The sequence below is a fragment of the Cyprinus carpio genome, chromosome A8, assembly GCF_018340385.1.
Source record: "Cyprinus carpio isolate SPL01 chromosome A8, ASM1834038v1, whole genome shotgun sequence".
Taxonomy (NCBI): Eukaryota; Metazoa; Chordata; class Actinopteri; order Cypriniformes; family Cyprinidae; genus Cyprinus; species Cyprinus carpio.
Window position 1 is genome coordinate 18,235,102 of NC_056579.1, and position 21,211 is coordinate 18,256,312.

General features: G+C 38.6%; 2 protein-coding genes across 4 annotated transcripts; one reads left to right on the forward strand and one right to left on the reverse strand.

Moving 5' to 3' along the window:
* Positions 1-594: 594 nt before the first annotated feature.
* On the reverse strand, positions 595-5,179 carry orai1a (ORAI calcium release-activated calcium modulator 1a). The gene is made up of 2 exons (XM_019109025.2): positions 4,827-5,179; positions 595-1,961 (listed from the first exon to the last, which is right to left on the reverse strand). The coding sequence occupies exons 1-2, from the start codon at positions 4,938-4,940 to the stop codon at positions 1,389-1,391; spliced, it is 687 nt and encodes a 228-aa protein (XP_018964570.1). The 5' UTR covers positions 4,941-5,179; the 3' UTR covers positions 595-1,388.
* A 123-nt stretch (positions 5,180-5,302) lies between these two features.
* kdm2ba (lysine (K)-specific demethylase 2Ba) lies at positions 5,303-20,352 on the forward strand. 3 transcript variants are annotated; one of them, XM_042762601.1, is made up of 11 exons: positions 5,306-5,478; positions 7,351-7,608; positions 12,330-12,596; positions 13,994-14,137; positions 14,411-14,497; positions 15,032-15,340; positions 15,423-16,426; positions 17,673-17,836; positions 17,931-18,092; positions 18,220-18,438; positions 18,947-20,352. In XM_042762601.1, exons 2-11 carry the CDS (start codon positions 7,552-7,554, stop codon positions 19,135-19,137), a joined length of 2,604 nt encoding a protein of 867 aa, XP_042618535.1. In that variant the 5' UTR covers positions 5,306-5,478; positions 7,351-7,551; the 3' UTR covers positions 19,138-20,352. The 3 variants fall into 3 exon arrangements, with proteins under 3 accessions (XP_042618536.1, XP_042618535.1, XP_042618537.1); XM_042762602.1 differs by lacking the exon at positions 7,351-7,608 and having other exon boundaries at positions 5,303-5,478; XM_042762603.1 differs by lacking the exons at positions 5,306-5,478; positions 7,351-7,608; positions 12,330-12,596 and having other exon boundaries at positions 15,025-15,340.
* The last annotated feature ends 859 nt before the right edge of the window (positions 20,353-21,211 follow it).

Sequence of the window (21,211 nt, forward strand, 5' to 3'; positions counted from 1 at the left end):
AGAGGATATAAGATGTATACACACACACACACAATGAGAGGTGGCCTGAATAATCTGAAACATTAAAATATCTTCCAAACAGTCTAAAAATGACTGCTCATCTTTTATTTAATTATAACTTTACAGTTGTTCAAAAAAACAACAAAAAAACATACTACTCATAAAACAATACAATATTAAAAAAAAAATAACACCATAATAAAACAACATCCTCACAACAAAAAAATTCTTAAAATATCTATTTTAAAAATAAGTCCATGGTTTGTCTTCACACAATCAAAACATGCTGAACAAAAAAGAAAATATACAATATTTATATTATACATTTGAGCTAAATCACAAAATATCCTTTACAAAAAATCCATTTTTTTTAAATGTGGGTTTTAGGAAAACTACAAACTGTTATAACAATTGTTATTTTTAATGACATTTTCATGCTGCTTTTTAAATAAAATTTCACAAACTAGAAAAACATTTATTATTATCATAATAGTGAAAATCATTCTAACAACATTGAGACTTAGACTCATTTTGGGTGTAATAATTTGGCCTAACAGTACATGTAGATACTGAACTAGAACAACCTAGATCATAATAGTGAAAATCATTCTAACTATGCATTTTGGGTGTAATAATTTGGCCTAACAGTACATGTAGATACTGAACTAGAACAACCAAACAGCTCCTGCAAGCATGTTGGTGTCAATATTCAATCAACTACTAAATTAAGATGTAAAATCTTTATTATTTTGCCTCTGAATCCTGCAGCTATAAACATTTTCTAAGCTGGAAACATCCAAAATGCTGAAATCAAAATTAAAACTTGAGCAAGACAGCAGCAGAGAAGGGAGGGGATCAAAACTGTTTATTTTTTAATGTTATTTTAATTTTAACATTAATGTTATGCTTTAATGTTATTTTAACCTTAAACTGAATAAATTCACTGATGCCAATCATTCATATTTTTTCCTTTAAATCCTTATTTTATATCAAATCTCAATTTTTGATGGAATACTGCAGCATTTATTATAAAATATTTTTAATTGTTATTTTTCTAAAATTCATGTGCCCTCGCCTCATAATCGTTCCTCAAAATATCTTCCCCTCCCTCTTAAAAACAACACTCTATCTCTTTTTTTGATGATGTGTTTACTGGGGCAAGCGTGGGGCAACCTGTCACTCACTTGAGACAACCATCCAATCAATTCCCAAAGTCTCATCCCACATTTTTTCTTATTTGAGAAACCATTTCAACTGCATTTTTTTCTCTTATGTGTGTGCAAACAAACAGAGGATTAGATCCCTGATTCCCATCCTCTAGTGTCTATTCAGGACAACAGTCCATATGTTGTTTGGTCTGAGAATAAGGCCTCATCTAAGTGCGTCCACTAGGCAAAGTGTGCTGAAGAGGACAGGTTGGACCCATCTCCCCTGTGATCCAGTTGGTTTTGCATCTGTGTGATTTTGGCCAGAACCTCCAACTCCTGGTGCTGCCGCTCTGTTTTGTGGCTGACCAGCGAACGGTAGAAATGCACAGCGAAAACAATGAACACCAAGCCAAAGGGCACCATGATGGAGGTAGAGGCGATCGCTGCAGCTTCCCCCGGGCTTATCCCTTGAGATTCAGTTCCATTCGCTTTCGAGGCAGAATTATTCTTCAGAGGGAGGAACTTCACCCAGCACAGGAGAACCACTTCTGCAAGAAAGAGGAGGGTGCCGATGACGGTGGAGAAGGCCCAGGCCAGCTCGATGTGGCGGTGCATGCGCTCGTGTGGAGATTCCTTTATGGAGTTGAGGTTGTGGACGTTGCTCACGGCCTCCAGGTTGGGCAGGATACATGTGCTGATCATCAAGGCAAAGAGATGGACGGCCACCAGAACTGTTGTGCAGACACTGAAAGCAATCAGTAAGCCAGGAGGGTAATCGTGATCATTCTCCAGCTGGACCTCCACCATCGCCACCTGAAAGCACATTCACTGGTAAAATAAGACTGAGAAAAGGAAATCAGTTCACCTCAATCATTTAAACATTCAAATTTAAACCAATCTTTGGCTATTAAGAGTTTTGGCATACAGCAAGAAATAAGTAGATAATTAAATTAAGCTACATGGCAGAGTTATTTTAGTATAATTTAGACACTAGTATAGTTTTTATTAATATTTTAATTAGTTTTTATATTAACATTTTCTATTAGAATTTTTACTAAAATTTTAGTAATTTTGTGTTTTTGTCTTTTGTATTACTTTTTGTTTTAAATACGTCCATGCAGTTTTTACCCATTTTTATCGTTGTTTTAGTTTTGTTATTTTTGTACATTAAAATCATAAGAAATATTGCCCTGGCAGACCAGCAGAAATAAAACAAGTATGATATGTTTTTTTATGGTTTTATTTAACTATAATAACCCTTCTACATGGATAGATGTTGTTCGGTTAAAACATTTATGCTTGCATCCAATCAATGTGTCTGTCTGAATATGGATTTAGATGTGACGGATTAAAATTCTATAATCCCAAAGAAAATGGATTAAATAAACTTCCATTTTATACATTTAAATTAATTGTATGCAATGAAATTGTGACAAAACGTGTTGCATTAGCTCACTGCAATTACCTAAATTGATAAAGCAGCAAAAAATAAAAAGAATCTATATTCTCTGCAAAGAATAAGTCTCAATATCGTGAAGTTTTAATTATGTACTTAAATATGAAATTTCACTGGTCTTATTTTATTGATAATCTTCAAATCTTTTATTGAAAGACAAGACAAACATTTTGATTAAGAAAATAATTTTTTACAGTGTGGCAGTCAAATTGTTTTTCTCATGCTTTTGAAAACACCACAGATCACATGTCCTCTGTTTAATGAGGCCTGAAAGCAGCCCACATGTTACATGGTGCCACAGATACGAGAAGAGTTTGGAAGTCAATGGTAGGTTACAAAAGAAGTGCCCTACTCTTGTACAGTCAGTACAACCAAAGGAAGAAAACTACAACTGAAATGTGTAATTATCTCTAATTCACACGGATCCCTAAGAGAGAGCTGTTTATGAAAAACAGTTTCCTCATGCCACTCATATTTAGCTCAGTTCGTGTGATACACTTATTGCTCAGAGACTAACCTCACGCACAATTATCACCCACTACGCAATTTTCCAGTCGCTTACACAAATTTCCGGAAACTTATAACACCTTTCTGGTTCTCAGGTTAGTCGAAACTAGTTACGAGAACAAAAACAAATAGGCTTATGACCTTTTACAGGGATGGAAACAATGCTTCTCATATCTACGTAAACCAAAGGCTGTGTGTTCGATCAAACATCATCCCTACAATATGAACAGGATGCATAACATGACGTCCTATTATTATTATTTTATGAGAAAAACTCAAATGCAGTCAGGGACTATCTGCATCTGCATGTAAACCCCAAATGTCAATTTCTTTTAATGATGTGTCAAATCAAGTCCATTTTTATTTTTTTATTTATACAACTATAATTCATAACACAAGACCTCCTCTCAACATTGTAAAATGCTTTTAATTTTTTTCTTAATATTAGCGGTGGTCAATACAAGTTCCCTATTAAATTATAGACCTCACTGTTTCACTGTAATAACAATTTCTGCAGTAATGCAATAGTTATTTTACTGAAGTAATAATATTTAAACTAATTGGTATTTACACAATTTGATTTAGGAGTTTCAATCGTAACCGTATCCGTGCTAACGACTCTTGTGAGTGAACAATTCATTCTTGTTTACTTCCTCGCACTGGCTCAAGCTTTTCATTTACTGAAGGCGCTTGAACCGACTGCGTTCTTGCCCTCAAAGACAGACTACAGCATAAACCAATAGGATTTGAGTCCTTGTCGTGAAGGAACATTTCATTGGTTAAGCCTGTTGAACGAATACGCCGTCCTTCACCGAACCAGTCGGCAGTCGCTGTTTTGCAGGAGATTTGGTGCCGTTCTGAAAGAGATGACTATTTTGTGAACGAACTGAATGAACTCTGAGAAATAGTTATTAAAGAATAAGTCCACTTCCAGAATAAAAAATTCCTGGTAATTTACTCATCCCATGTCATCCAAGATGTCTTTCTTTTTTCAGGTGAATAGAAATTAAGGTTTTTGAAGAAAACATTCCAGGATTTTTCTCCATATAATGGACTTCAATGGGGACCAAACTGCAGTTTCATTGCAGCTGCAAAGGGCCGCATGTGACCTTTCCAGTATGACTACGTAATGCGTGCGCATCACGGAGCTAGTGCAAGATGTGCAATTCTGGTTAAAAAGTATATGCAATTGTATTTTTTTTTTAAAGAACACGACAGAGCGTTTCGCTAGATAAGACCCTTATTCCTCGGCTGGGATTGTGTAGAGCCCTTTGAAGCTCCATTGAAACTAAAATTGAATCTACTGAGTGAATTATTCAATAAGACACAAAAAGACACTCTTGTCGCCCTCTACTGGCGAGCAACGTTACCTGCAGAAAAGACCACGGATCGAACCGTTGAAAGGGTACGAATGAATCTTTTCAGTGAACGGATTCAAAAGATTCGAGTCACTCTGCTGAATCAAAAAGCCCACCACTGGGCACCAACTAACACTTTTGAGAATTATGTCGAAGAAGTACTTAAATACAAGGTTAGTGTAAAAGGCTGAAGTTTCTAAGCCTCAGATCCATGGCAGGTGTCGATGGCACATCAAAGCGACTGGCATGTCATGCGTCACGTTACAAGGCTCTAACTCCGAAAACTTGCCAGGCTTTCGAGCAATATACGTTTCTCCTTTGAATACAAAGTGTTAAGTAATTACTTCATTAACTCACCATAGCAAAGCCGGAGAGCAGAGCAGAGGTTCTGCTTGTCGCTTTAAGTTTAGCTCGACTCAAGTAAAGTTTTCTCCAGGACAAAGCTTGAAGCGAGTGCTCGTTCGAAGTCATTGCACGTGATTTGATGTAAGTTCAAAAAGTATGAAACGTAATGGTTTAATCCGAGATCGCCTTTGTATCTTCTTGATTACCCTTCGTATGTTCGCTGAAGCCCTTTAACCCGATGTGACATACTCAGATTGTAAAATGACTACCGGTAACCTCAAACTTACTCGGTCGGCACTACAATCTGACTGATCCATCAGAAACTACAAGTCGAGCTACCCACAATGCACACCGCTAACGGTCACTGCGCAGATGACGCTTAGTGGGATTTGTAGTCCTCAACAATTTTTTTCCCTCACGCGGGCTCGATTTGAACAGGCATGTCCTGGAATTGTTTTGTGTGTGTGCAGTTAATATATATTGTATACCCTACATCCAGTCTCATTTGCAAGCTTAATTCTCGACCCAAAAGAGTTTATTTGCTCGATGAAACCCACCAAAAGTCTAAATTCATTTTAATTTCCGCCCCAAAGACTGTCTTGTTTTGTTTTAACAGGCGCGGAATGTGAACTGGCGTTAGGAATCTGTATGATGAATGAATAAGGTAATCTCTCTACATCAAATTTGGTGTTTTTTATTTGCCCATATGTGCTGTACAACTGATTAGGTGGCACACAGCCAAATATAGATGGACGCTCGCGTGTTTAAGAAACTGAGATGAGGTTTTATATCTAATTATAACTGTTTTTAAAATTTACTATAGGTTTTACATCATAACCAATACTGTGGTATTTGTAGTAAGGCCATATAACCACAGGTTAACCATGAATGGACCCCTATTACAATGCTTAAATCAATGTAACTGTAGTTTCTACAAACTAGGCCATTTGTTAATAAAAATAGCAGCCTATACAAATACAGATTGTATAACTACATTTCCGTAATTGTAGGCCTTATAAAATGATTGAGCTCAAGTTGCATTAATTGTTAACATGAATCAGTTCATAGTTCATAGTTACAGTAGTTAGTGTTACTATAGTAAAACTATGGTAAATTTTAGAGATTATTTTCATTTGACAGGTTCATTTCCTTAAAAGATATTGATAATCATGACAGTGCAGGGTAGATAAGCTGGAGACTGGGTTAGTTAGCACAGTAAATAAATAAGGTTGTTTTCTTTATAGGCACTTAACCTACAAAGTGGTGGCTTTGAAAAAAGCAAAAAATAAATTATGAGACTTCAAAGAAATTACAAAATATAACATTTCATGAAACTGCAAAAAAATGTAGCATACAAAATACGTAAGCATAGTTTTGGCCAATAAATATTGTAATTATAATTACAAAATTTAAGTTGGCATGAAAATAGAATTAACTGTATGTATTTTTAAATGATTCATATATTCAAGCTGAAAACAAAACAGTGTTTTATAGGTAATTAAAACTAAAACCATAATAAAATATTTTTGTTACTTGTAAAATAAACATTAACTGAAATAAATTAAATATAAAGTATAAATTAAATATTTTCAGTTAAGTGCAAAGTCAGCATTTCTGTTTCTTATTTAGTTGAACTTGAGTATAACGAAAACTAACGCTTCAATAACTATATAGACAGGAAAAATAAATAAAATGACAAATACACTACAAAATTACTAAAACTTTAACTAAAATTCAAAAAAGTTCAAGATGTTAATAAAAACTGCAGTAGTATCTCAGTTATACTAAATAGCACTACTTTGCACTCAAAACCTTAGTTTCATTTTATTTTAACATTAGTATCTGTATGGCATCTTGTGCTTTTTCTGTCTTTTTATTTTTCTTTTCTAAATTGATGCAAGTGGTTCGACAGGTTGTTCTGGAGATTTCAGCCTTTTGATTTTAATCTTAACATTGTTAAACCTTAACTGATGTATTTTAGTTCAAACAACTTCCCAAATGTGGATGTCCAAATCTGCCATTCAGCAGAATGGGTCACATTAGTAAAATAAATGCTGATCAAAGCCCGATTCCTTATGTCTGACTCACGTGAGAGCTCCTAAAAAAAAATAATAAAGGCACCTAAATGTGACACATCTGACCATTGTCATTCAAATGAGCACCCCAACTTGTTTGACTAGCACTACTGTATGAGCATTTCATGCACTGATGCTTGCAGAAAACAACACAGCAACACATTAGACTAAAACAATCAAACCCAGATCAACCGGTAACTTCCTGTATTTGTAAGAGGAAGGCAACATCAGACCCTCCGAATCACTTGCAGAGCGAGACCTTGCTCTCACACGGTAATGTCAGTAGTCCTTTTGTGTGCAGTAGTGCCCCCCCCCCACCCCCCACCCCTCTATCTCCCACCCAGACCCACAGTACAATGTGTGCTCTTGTAACTGGAACTGGACGCCATGTGTTCTGTGATTGGCTGAGCTGAGGCCCCCCTCTCCCCCGTCTTCTTTTTTGGTGCATATGCATGAGATAGCAGGCTGGTGTGTGCCTGTGCAGCTGCCTGTCCAAGCCAGGAAAAGAGAGGGAGAGAAACCGGAGCGAGACATTGGGGAAGGTTAGAGGAAGAGGAATAGAAAAAGGAAATCGTGTGAGGAGACAGAGGGCGACTGTGATTAGGGGGGTTGTAATCATGTCTATGTTCTGTTTGTCTGGCTGGCTTTGAGATCAGGCAGCCATGGCCATGTCACTGAGTGCCGACGATGAGGATTACGACTCGGATACAGCCGAACCGGTCAGTACACACTCTCTCTCTCCTCATACACACCACACAAACAATTAGCCGTCTTCTCAGGTTCCCTTCCTCGTAGCACCATGGCTCTCAAACAAGGCATGTGTTTTCTCCGTTTCTTCTGCTTTCTTCACCTTCCTCACCATCTTTCTTCTCTTTCTCTTTCTGAAATAGTACCTGGTTTTTGATTTATTGAAATAGTATAAGACCGGAGAGGTTTCCATGTGAAAGGAAGGGAAAAACTAATACAACCGAAGAGTGGCTCTTATTGTTTGTCTCTATTGAGCTTTAGCTATCAGTTGTGATTGGTTTGAGTAATGTATGCCTCTTTCACAAAGGCTTGTTTAAATAAAAAAAACATGTTTCCGTTGCTTTACCTTTGTGTTTGGATGTGTTTATACTGGTTTGTCGTCTTTGTTTTGTTGGGAGAACTAAAATGTAGTAACTAGTAAGATGTAAAATGTAGTAGCTAGACTTTTTGGGGTGTGATGTACTCTGACTTTCACACATGTACAGGGTTGTTAAAGAGTAAAAACTGTGTAAGAGGACTGAAGTTCCTCAAAGCAACAGCATGACTGGACATGTGTTGCCTTTAAGTTTCCTTCCTAAGATGAACTGCTGCTTAAACTGTTTTTTAAGAAATAGAACTACATGCTTGTTTTTTTGTGAGGACAAAATTTACACTACACTGTAAAAATGACTTTTCGAAAGTTGTAAACAAAATATTATTGCAGTAGGCCTATGTTTTACACTAAATTACTATTTCAGTTTTCTACTTTGTTTTTTTGCATCCATTTGAAAGGTTCAAAAATAACTAAGAACATTGGTAGGTTAGGTGTAGGATTTTATTTTCTAAGGGAGCATACCCTTATGCATATGCAGGCTTTGGAAATTCTTCAGTTTACTAAGAAAGGTTGTTTTGTGCGCACTGCATATTGGTGTGAGGTAGCATACACATATACAGGATGTGGATGTCACTGAACCAAGTAAGCCACATGTGCTTACTAACAACACAAATAATGCATGCATTTCAGTTCTCTTAATCCCTGTTGTGAAATAACTGGATCCCGCATCTTTAAAACAGTTTCTATGTTAAAGACTGGGGGAGGGGTGAAGCAAAGTGTGTGTGTGTGTGTGTGTGTGTGTGTGTGTGTGTGTGTGTGTGTGTGTGTGGTGGGGGGGGATGACAATAGGAGGGCCCGGGTGCTCTCATCTTGGGTAGTTAAGTCAAAAGGTATGTTTGGTAAGACTCTTTAGACTTCAGCAGAATTTCTGCAAAATTTTCTGTGACCAACTTGCACCCTTTGCAAGATCCAAGCAGGGCAAAAAACGTGAAATTCCAGATCAAATTCAGTTGTAATGCCAATAGCGTAGCAATGTTTGAAGCACTCACACAGAAGTCTCTTTCAAACCAAGCAGCTTACTGTTGGTCAACGTGGTAAATTCACATGACCAACTTGAACCCGCTGCAAAACCTGCGTGTGGAAATCTGAAAACCCAGAATTGCTGAATGCATGGACTCCTACTGAAATGAACAGCTTTGTGCAACATAAAGCTTTGTGCAATGTGTGTAAATGCATTAAATTTAATAATGCTTTCATCTCCTAATATTTGTTTCACAGAGCACCTAAAATTTATCTCTAAAGGTCATCACTATTGTGCAGAGGCGGTGGTTAATTCTTCTACATCACTTGTTGCAATGAAACCTTATGACTCATTGGCCTTTGACTTGTGTCATTGCGTGGGCATGATAAAGTGCCACAAATAAGACATAAATACTCACCCATGACCATTTGCAAACATGTTCACACAGATTGGAATTATGCTTCTAATGTTCTGTACATGACATGACGTGTGGATGATCCTGTCTACAACATGAATGAGTGTTTTAGGATCATCATTCACGTTTGTGTGTAATGCATTCAAGTCATGTCAGAATTGTGTTTATGATTTAACTGCACATCAGTTTGCTTTGAAATTGTCAATAAACAACTGTAGTATTGAGCATTTTAAGTTGTATTATAAGATGGTACAAACTAGTTTGTATTCATTTTGAGTACTGTGACTGAAGAATAATGGTAAAGCATGGCAGAAAACACATGAAAAGACAGGTTTGTGCGACCAAACTTAATTTCCCATGGCAAATGGTAGCACAGGAATGATAAAATATACATGTAAAGCATCATTTACACCTAAAGTGCATCTTTGCTTTTCATTTTGCTGCATTAACGCTAAAAGGATTCCTGTCTTTGTCAGGAAGTGGACAGTCGACAAAGGAACATGAAATTGCCCAGCATGTCCATTTTATTAAGGCTAAAATCACTTGAATGGAAATAACAGTGTAATTATTTTTTCCAAACTCATGAGCAGGGCTTCAATGCAACCGCAACAGATGATGTGGATCATGTGGATTTTTCAGAAAAGAGAATATGTGTGGACTAGTCTGGAAAAACGTGTTTCTAGGTGTTATTGCATGCTGATAGGAATGAGAAACCTGGCTGATGTAACGTGATGTTTCTAGATGCAGTTTGTAGAACATCGGGATGTAATGATTTTTCATGGCCCTGTAGCAAATTATTGATTTGTTTGAACATTACAGGCAACCTGCAGAAGACATTAAAAGGAATGAGCCTCCTCAGAAAGTACAGCCTGCACTGTTTCTTTGTTTATCTGTTTTGCTGGACTCATAGGTGTCTGTAGCTAGATCTCATACACTTAATGTTTATTGATGGCACAGTGTATAATGGAAGAGTAAATGGAGAACTTCTGAATGAGCTGGTGTTGTACTGTGTTCAAAAGGTCTGATCTAGGATCAGCTTCATCGGTCCAAACAGTCATTTATTTGAGGTGGAGGTTACATCTTAGTTCCTCACATGTGTAGCCTTTGGACAGCTGATGAATCCTGGCTGTGATGCAGCATTCTTTTTGAAACAACTATCTCTCATATTGGGTTCCACACTCGGACAGTGGGAATAGAGGTCACAGCTGTGATGCATCACTCCAAAGCACAAAACACTGCTGTGCTCTATACAGTCAGCATTCTGCACTTCTCTGCAGCCCCCTGAATCTGTTATGATGAAACATAGTGCTGGGGAATGGTTGTGTTCTAGTTGTTTTGTTGTAAGTGATGTATGAAAGATAACAGGATTTTGCAAGGGCAAGAATAGCTCTACGACAGTATTTGATCTCAATGTCTAAAACATCCCATCAAGATAAATATAACACCACTGATCTTGAGTATATTTCAGTATTACAGTGCTACCTTTTATTCCCTCAGAGGAACTATCTCAGATGAAATCCAACGGGAAACGAAATCATTAAAAAGAATCTGACGTTAAACCCAATCGTCAGCCACTTCCCCCTTCTAAACCAATTAAATGTTGAATAGAAGTATTTCTTCAATCCACCAGTCAGCAAGAACTGCTGTGTTGCCATGGTTACATTGCAGAAGGACAGACTTCCAGTACTGCACTGCAGTTTTGTGCATGGGTTGTAATGTATTCTTTATCTGAGCTGGAAGGCAAGATAGGATTCTTCTGTAAAGGGTGTTGATTATAACAATTACATTGATGCTAATATAAGACATTATGATACACAAGGTTACATTTTTGCTTCACCGTACAGTGTGAAAGAAAAATGCAAGCTGATGTAATAAAGAACTGGAATTACATTTTTATTTTATACAGTAGATATTGCATCAGTTTATGTAGTAATACTAGATTAGAGCCCTGAACTTTACTTTCTAATTGCAAGCAGCCTTTATTTTTAACATTTATTAAACTTCCAAAGTATTGCTAACATGATCCCGTGTGTAACCAGAACAAATTTGCTGGAATCCACTATTTCCGCTGCTATTACTACATTAGAGAGCAATCACAATGATCCAAATAACAGAGCGGCATAATGAGGTTCTTAAATGGGTTATATTCCAACAGCTGAGCTGCATAAGCAAAGCAGGAGAGGTGCACAGATGAGTTAGAAGTGATAATGAACAATAGCAGTCAAATGTTGTAAATCTCAAGGGTGGAAGAATAAAGGATATGAGCATAGATTGTTTTGAAGCATAGTGCATGAATCAAGCAGTAGATTTATACAGGGATTGTGGGTGGCTAAACAGACAATAAGAGGGGCTGGTAAGAGCTTTGAACCATGGAGAGCTTTATAATGTACAGAATAACGTCATTACAGAAAAGCACCTATGATACTCAACACTTAATTTTTTACCACTGATCTAATCATATGTTAACCAGGTGCTTGTGCCATTTTTTTCTGTCAAGCAAATGCTAAAAAAAGACCATGTGGGCTACAAGTATGCATTTTACATGCCAGTTTTAATGGAAACATTAAACTAACAGCAGGTTTAGCTTATTAGCATCCACAAATACAGCAAAATTAGATGTTTGCCATCAAATCTAATACAGAGACCACTTGTAACAAAAATCTGAACCAAAATACTGACAAAATAAAATAAAATTAGCATTTCACTTCTATTCCCAGATGCCTAGTTAGATGTAAAACAGTAAATCAAAGAATCATCAAAATTGTCTGATTTTAATTTTAAAAGCATGTTGGAGATTCTCCTGTTTTAAGCCTCATATTAGGCTTTTGACTGGAGCTGGACCATATTTTAATCTTTTATGGGCAGCAATGTGTTCTACGTGTCTGTAATCTATTATTATATTATTTAATTTCCATTCTTAATTCCCCCCCCCCCCCCCCATTAGCAACGGCTACCCAATAGACCCAAGACCAAAATGGCTGCATCAACAGCAACAACTCCTGCAGCGACCACTTCTTCATCCACTGCAACAGCGGTCAAGCTGCCATCCAATCGAACCTCCTCTGGAGCTCGCCGTAGACGCACACGATGTCGAAAATGCGAGGCATGTGTGCGAACAGAATGTGGAGAGTGTCACTTCTGTAAGGACATGAAGAAGTTTGGAGGACCTGGTCGAATGAAACAGTCTTGCATTATGAGACAATGTATAGCGGTAAGAAACTCAATTCCAACAGACTCTGAGATGATTCATGAACTAAATATCACACAGCTAATACATAAAATCACATAATTTTTACATGGGAGACACCCAATTATAGACTATAAAATCCAGTGATTTTAAATCAGAATAAAATGTAGGAGCAGTCTTTGTGAGGAATTCACTTTAGCCAGTACTCAAGGGCTGTTTACCTAAATTTCATTGAAATTAAGTAATTGGAATTCCTCCAGAATTCACCTTCACTTACTTCATAGAACCTGATCAAACGTATGAGGAACTGGCAGAATTCCATGTAGATGTAGTTGATGGAAATGTATCAGTACAGACATTTATCCAACTGAGATTCATAATATATGATCAAATTGTACAAGTAAAGGTTGTAATTCAGATGAATGGTCCATATATTTTTAACAAACACCTTAAAGGGATACCCCACCCCAAAATTAAAATTTTGTCATTAATCACTTACCCCCATGTCGTTCCAAACCCGCAGAAGCTTTCTTCGTCTTCTGAACACAATGTAAGATATTTTGGATGAAAACAGGGAGGCTTGAGACTGTCCCATAGACTGCCAAGTAAAACACACTGTCAAGGTCCAGAAAAGTATGAAAAGCATCGTCAGAATAGTCCATCTGCCATCAGTGGTTCAACCGTAACATTATGAAGCGACGAGAATACTTTTTGTATGCGAATAAAATAAAAATAATGACTTTATTCAACAATTCCTCTCCCCTGTCTCTCTCCACATCACGTTAGTGCCATTTTGGCAAATCAGAGCGTACGCAGGCAGTGTATGCTCTTCTGTGTCAGCCGCGCTGCGCCGATGCGCTGTTTTCTTTCAAATCAAAGCGTAAATATACGTAGAAAACGTATCTTTGTGGCCCGGCTGACACAGAAGAGCGTACACTGTCTGCGTACAGATCTGATTTGCCAAAATGGAGCTACCATGATCTGGGGAGAGACAATAAATTGTTGAATAAAATCATTATTTTTGTTTTCTTCGTGTACAAAAAGTATTGTCATCGCTTCATAACGTTACAGTTGAACCACTAATGACAGATGAACTATTCTGATGATGCTTTTCATACTTTTCTTGACCTTGATAGTGTATTTTACTTGGCAGTCTATGGGACAGTCTCAAGCCTCACTGTTTTCATCCAAAATATCTTAAATTGTGTCCCGAAGGCGAACAAAGCTTTTACGGGTTTGGAACAACATGGGGGTAAGTGATTTAATGACAAAATTTTAATTTTGGGGTGGAGTATTCCTCTAAAAAGTGTTTACCCAAATATGTGTTTTTATTATATTTTATTATATGTGTATTTTGTAACCACACATTTTCCAAACTCTTGATATTCTGGACATTAAATTGTCGGCATGTGGTTCCACAGCCCGTGTTACCACATACAGCAGTATGTGTGGTGTGCGGTGAAGCCGGTAAAGAAGACACACTTGATGATGAAGATGAAAAATTTAACGCCATGCTCATGGAGTGCTCCATCTGCAACGAGATTGTCCACCCAAACTGCCTCAAGGTCAGACTGACTTAACCCATTTTAACCATTAACATAAGAATATATTTTTAAAGTAAATGCAAAGCAGTGTATACTGCACTCTCTTTTGTTTTGTGTGAGCACAGGAGGAGGAAGTGATTGGGCTGAAGTGCATGTTTGTGGGTGGCTCTGACAGTTTTAACACCCTTTAGTTCCTCTTTAGTGTGTGGTGGTGTAGTGTATTCAGATACTTAGCTAGAGTGTTTTCATAAACGATCTCTCTTCAGCTCTAATTCTGGTCTCTTGCCTATATAGGTGAAGGATGCCGCTGGGGTAGTAAATGATGAGCTTCCTAACTGCTGGGAATGTCCAAAATGCAATTACGCTGGGAAAACTGGAAAAGTGAGTATTTGGGGAACAGTGGTAGAATGGTTTGATAGCATTCAACAAACATTTGCATTTGAACAGAGATACTATTTAAGAAAGTAGTGGAGACAATAAAGATGTGTTCACTAAAGTCCTTATTATCAAATGGAGAACTGTGGTGTACAGTTAAGCAGTGATATATATAATTTTTTCTGTAATTTTTGATAAATTTATTTTACTTTTTGAACTTGTGTTGTAAAAAAAGCATTAAGGTACCTGTGTTTCTCATTTAGAGTAATAAGGCCATAAGGAAACTGTCAAACCAGATCTAGATGCAAAAAAAATGCAAATAGACATGTGTTGTGATCATTTTAATTTAGTTCAGTAACTGACAGGCAGTCAAACTATTTTCCTTAATACAAAACCCTAAAATATTTAACAGTTAAATATGAAACATGTCATAAATAGGAAGTATATCAATCCATACCAATCCATGCTTAGTGAACAATGCATAACATTCATAAGGTATAAAGATGTCTTTTGTATTTTCTTGCCACTCTTTGGCCTGCGCAAAAACGGGGCCCAGGCTTTAAGTACGCGTCCAACCTGCCAGGCTCCCTGTTGAGGGAGCAGAAAGCAGGACGTGACGGAAGAGAGGAAGGGGACCAGACATCCACAGGTGCTTCATCCATCAAAAGGAAGAGTGAGAGGGAGGAAACTCCCAGACTTAAGAGTGAAGACCTACCCTCCCGTCTTCCCCCACTCTTGAGCCCCAGTGGCCTGCCAAGACCACGATCTGAAGTGCCCAACTTCTTGAGGAAGAAGAGGAAGTTATTTGATGATGATGATGAGGAAGAGGAGGCTAGTGCTAAAAAGAAGGTAATATTTACACAGACATTCATTATTTGTATAAATAAATCTGCTGTAGCTTTTTCATTCAATAACTTTGACATCTTTTTAGCCGAAGAAATCCTGGAGGCCCGAAGAGGCTTTGATTCCCAAACTTTCTCACATGAAAACAGAAGAGGAGGAAGACAACTCTGATGAGGAAGAAGAGAGGCAAGAGAAGCGAGAACTGCCTCGTCGTTCATTTAAGAAAGACTACAGCACAGTGAGAAAAGTGGAAGAGCAAGAGGAAGAGAGGAGGGAGGAGAGAGATCCACCTTTCAGATCCCTAAAGGAGTTCAACTCCCTACGGAAAGAGGAAGACCAAGAAGAAGAAAAGGAGGAAGATGATGAGGAAGATGAGGAGGAAAATAATGGCAGACGAGGCAGGGATAGTAGCCTTGCACTGAAGAACATATCCTTATCACTTGAGAGTGACGCATCACAGTGCAGCTCCCCAAGAGCAGGGCCGAGCAGCGAAGGTAGTGAGACGCAAGAGAAGGCACCACGTGCTCGGGCGAAGCGACACCGGCGCAAGCCCCCTAACCGCCAGCTCAGCACAGAACTCAGCAAGCAGCTCAACATGGAGATCCGTCGCACAGAGCATTCACTGGCCAATGAGAACCAGCAGCCACTCAAGAGTGAACCAGAGGACAGCGAAAATGAGGAACCAAAGAGAGGTTTACGGAACGGGACTGCAGGGAATGGAGGAGGAGGTGGAGGAGTAGAAAGAGGAGGAGGTGGAGAGGGAGGAGGGGAGCGGCCACACTTACGAGCAAGAGAGATGAATGGGACATCTTGGGAGCTGCGGCACTTCTACCCACCTCAGATTACCCCGCTTGGTTTGAACCGCAGTTCGCCTACAGTCAGACCAATTCCTGCACGTTCCCCTCCCAAGTGTGTTCAGATGGAGCGCCATGTGATCCGGCCACCTCCAATCTGCCCCCCACCTGATAGGCTACCACTAGCTGATGGCCGTAATCACATCGCTCCCAGAGAAGCATGGTTGGCTATTTTCAGTCACTTGAGCCATCGTGAACTCTGTGTGTGTATGCGAGTGTGCCGAACATGGAATCGCTGGTAAGAAAGACCGAAAACTAGTTTATCTGTTCACATTTCAAACTTGAGACTTCTCATCTGTGACCCTGTCCCAGATGCCACCCTCAATCCTTGTGGTCCATTTAAATTAGTTTACACCAGGGTTACAGAACTCAGGTCCTGGAGGGCCACAGTCGTGCAGAGTTTAGCCTCAACTCTAATTATACACACCTGATGCAGCTGATCAGGTCCTTCAAGCTTATTTGAAAACAACATGGTATTTGTTGGAGCAAGTTTGGAACTAAACTCTACTCAGCTGCGGCCCTCCAGGAATTGAGTTCTGCACCCCTGGTTTACACTTTGTTCCTGGAGCCCTCCCAACACTGCACATTTTGCATGTATCCTTAATCAAACACATCAGCCCATTAGTAGAATCTCCAAGACAGGGGTGTCCAAACTTGGTCCTTGAGGGCCGGTGTCCTGCAGAGTTTAGCTCTAACGTGCCTCAACACACCTGCCTGGAAGTTTCTAGTATGCCTAGTAACACTTTGATTAGCTGGTTCAAGTGTGTTTAATTGGGGTAGGAGCTAAACTCTGCAGGACAGTGGCCCTCCAGGACCAGGATTGGACACCACTTCTCCAAGACCTGAAATGAGTGTGTGAGAAAAAGGAGACATTCAAAATGTGCAGTGTTGGGGGTACTCCAGGAACAGGGTTGAAACCCATTGGAATAGTACAGTGTTTCCCAACCCTGTTCCTGGAGGCACACCAACTGTGCACATTTTCAAACTCTTCCTAATTAAACACAGCTCATCATCCCAGTAATAGGGACCCTAAGACCTAAAATGGATGGGTCAAATAAGGTAGACATCCAAAATGTGAACAGGATTGGAAAATACTGTGCTTATAGACTGTTGTGAAATCCCATTTCAACCATGAAATGACAAATAGGACACCCTACCGCAGGGGTGTCCAGTCCTATTAAAGGACCACATTTTACCTTTAAACACACCTCAACCAGCTAATGAAGGATTTGAGGACTACTTAAAACTTCCAGGCAGTTGTGTTGGAGCAGACTAGAGCTAAACTCTGCAGGTATTTGTTCCTCCAGCAGCAAGATTGTACACACTTACCCAACAGATTTAATGGACATGCACAAACAATAGCCAAGAGACTTGAAGTGCCATTTTGGGACAGGGCCTATATGTGATTATTACAATGAAGTTTTATTGTTGGTTCACTAAAACAGATGTGGAATTGTGGGTTTCTTTTAATATCTTGTGTTTAGGTGCTGTGACAAGAGATTATGGACTCATATCAATTTGAAGCGTTGTAAGTCCATCACCCCACTGATGCTCAGCGGGATAATTCGCAGACAGCCCATCACTCTGGACCTGAGCTGGACCAATATCTCCAAAAAGCAATTAAGCTGGCTTATTAACCGATTACCAGGTTAGTGTTCATGTGAGCAAGTATGTGGATCCACATCATCTGAATCTGTGTAGGTGTTTCTAAGCACACATCTAAACTATGTGTATGGTTGCAGGACTGAGGGTACTTCTTCTGTCAGGCTGTTCATGGGTGGCTGTTTCAGCTCTCTGCACGTCCAGCTGTCCCCTGTTACGTACTCTAGACCTGCAGTGGGTGGAGGGGCTCAAAGACCCCCAGATGAGGGACCTGCTGTCCCTTCCTACTGACAATAGACCAGGTAATAAACAATACTCCAGATCGATATGCACACATCCAAGTTCCACGTCACTGAACTCAGAACTGAATTAATACAAGATAGATACTTATTCATATGGTGTATTCTTTACTTGGGTTTTCTCTAACAGGTCAGATGGACACACGCAGCAAACTACGGAATGTTACTGACCTGCGCCTGGCTGGTTTGGACATTACAGACAGCTCTCTGCGACTCATCATTAAAAATATGCCTCTACTCTCCCATCTGGACTTGAGCTACTGCAACCATATCAATGACCAGTCAGTAAACCTGCTGACTGCTGCAGGGACCACCACCAGAGACTCCTTAACCGATGTCAACCTTTCTGGTAATTGCACAGTTTTAAAATCTGGTCAAAAATGCCATTTGTAATACTACAACAAATGATTTTAAGTTAATATCCCTTTTTCACCAACACAGTGCTGGTGCCGAAGCAAAATCAATACCCAGCCAGTGCCCAATCTTGCCCTGTAGTTTCTACCAAAGAAAATCGACTCCCTACTGGCCCATTAAACCTTCTGGTCTCAAATCAGATACATCAGGGGCTTGTGGGCAGGAAAATGTCATCACCACTTAAAGTTTCCAAAACAAGAACTCAGTCTGTCTAGACTGACACAAAAAATTGCTCTCATTTTAATCAGAGAAGCTGTCCAATGTGAGCAGGTTACATCATTTGGTTTTTAAGTCAGTGTAATTGTGGGCAGGTTCAGAGAGAGACCTACATTTCTGTAAAAAAAGTCTAGATTCGACCAATAAAAAACTAACATTAGACCTGTTAAAACCGTTAATTCCCCCTCACTGCTTACTGATCTCTTCTTTCGTAATGTTCTCTTTAGTGTGTAACAGGGTCACCGATCAGTCACTGAGCTACTTCAAACGCTGTGGAAGCATCTGCCACATTGACCTGCGATTTTGCAAGCAGGTGAGCCGACAGGCATGTGAGCGCTTCATTGCGGAGATGTCAGTCATCGTTCCCTTCCAACTGCAAGAGGATAAACTGCTCCAAAAACTTCACAGCACCCCCTAGTGTCTGGGAGGGACTGAACACCATCTAAAATGATACCATGTATCAGGTGCACTTGTGTTTGGACTGAAACTGGATTCACACATTTGAAAAAAGCACTGCAACACGTATGTGGACAAAGCGTTTTGTCAGCACCTTCTAAACGGGAAAGAAGAGCAGACATATTGTACTTAAAGGCAAGTAATTCTGCTCCTATTCAAAATGGTGTATTCTGAAGATGGACTTTATTCAGCAAATTCTGTTAATCTTTAAGAGGAGATTATACATGCTATTACCAAGAGATTGTATTTAATAGGTGGTGTGGTAAAAAGCAGAGGAAGCAGTGGACATATATACATACAAACCATCCACATACTCACTGGATACTACAAACACTTAATCCATGAGTAAGCATGATTGTACATTGTTATACAAAACCATTCAAACAGTTTTTTTTTTTTTTTTTTTTTTTGTACAAAAGATTCAATTCAGATTTCTGTGCTGTATTTGGTTCAGTACTGGGTATATGTATTGTTCTCTATTTGTTTGTTTTTTCTTTTTAATATAATGGAATTTTTAAATATCTCTGTCTATGTCATCAGTATTGGAATGTTCCAATCTGATCAACATTTTTCAGTCATTTTGGAGTTTTGACTGCTTTGAATTTCAAGTACTTGCTGTTCTAATCTCAGAGCAGATGTAGAAGTGAATTTTGTTATTTTGAGGTCTATTTATAAAACAGAACCATATTCCATCTATGTTGTTTTACACAGTTGTAATAGGCAAAACTTCAGCTATCAGTATATTTCATTGCTATGACTCTGTAGATCGTGGTTCTACATGTGTTAGACCAAACAAATTGCTGATTATGTATTCCAGCTAGCTCAGTAATTTTGTTTTGTTCAACACAGTCAGGTATTTTTTTCTATAAGGTCAAAAAAATCTTTTCTGAACGTCCATGCAGTATTTGTCTATGAAAGTAATCGTGTTTTTTATTCCTTCCACAGTGATTATTATTGTAAAATGGTACCTGTGATGATGACAGATGATTTTAATAGTGTGTATTATTATGAGTTTGTCTCAGGATGGTGATTATTAGAAAGAGGGAGCGTGCCATCTGATCTAAGCCACCATACTTATACCACTATAAATTAAGGCATTGTGCGCAATCTAAAACATTCGAATGTACATTTGGCTATTTATATTTGTATGTAATTAAAAAATAATAATTTTACTGTGTGACATGTGAAAAGTGAAGTTATTTTCCAAACAAACAACCACTTCCAGAAAATACACAGTAACGTGTACCTGTATTAGATCAAATATGAAATTTAAAATGTTGCTTAAAGCAGGGAACATTTTCAATCTGAAGAGCCATTGGTAATGCATTCTACTTTCATAATCTTACATAAATTAAAGTGAAACATTTTTCAAAAAGAAAACTTTGATTTCATATTGACTTAATTACAAAGTAAAATTTGACATTTAGAAAAGAACACCCCTGACATCAACATGTCAGAAAAAAAAATGGAAAAAAGCACCTTTTGCTTTAATTACAGCCTTTAGTCTGTTAAAGTGAAAGTGACAATAAAAAGTGAAAGTGACTTGACATACAGCCATTAACCCATCCAAAGCTCTGCATTTAACCCATCCAAAGTCCCACACACAAGTGCACACACAACACACCATGAACACACACCCGGAGCAGTGGGCAGCCATTTATGCTGCGGCGCCCGGGGAGCAGTTGGGGGTTCGGTGCCTTGCTCAAACCATGAACAAAACTCACTATACAATAGACTGTGTTCTAGAGTCAACCATTAAGGAGTATCAGAACACCCTAGATTATCCCATTACACTAGCTGAACTGTGCGATAATATACAAACACTTAAATCCCAAAAAGCATGTGGTATCGATGGCACTCTAAATAAAATGAGTAAATGCACAGACCAAAAATTCAAACTGGCCATTCTTAAACTGTTTAATATCATCCTTAGTGCAGGTGTATTTCCCAACACCTGGAACCAAGGCATCATCACACCAATTCATAAAAGCGGAGACAAATTCGACCCTAATATCTATCATGGAATGTGTAAACAG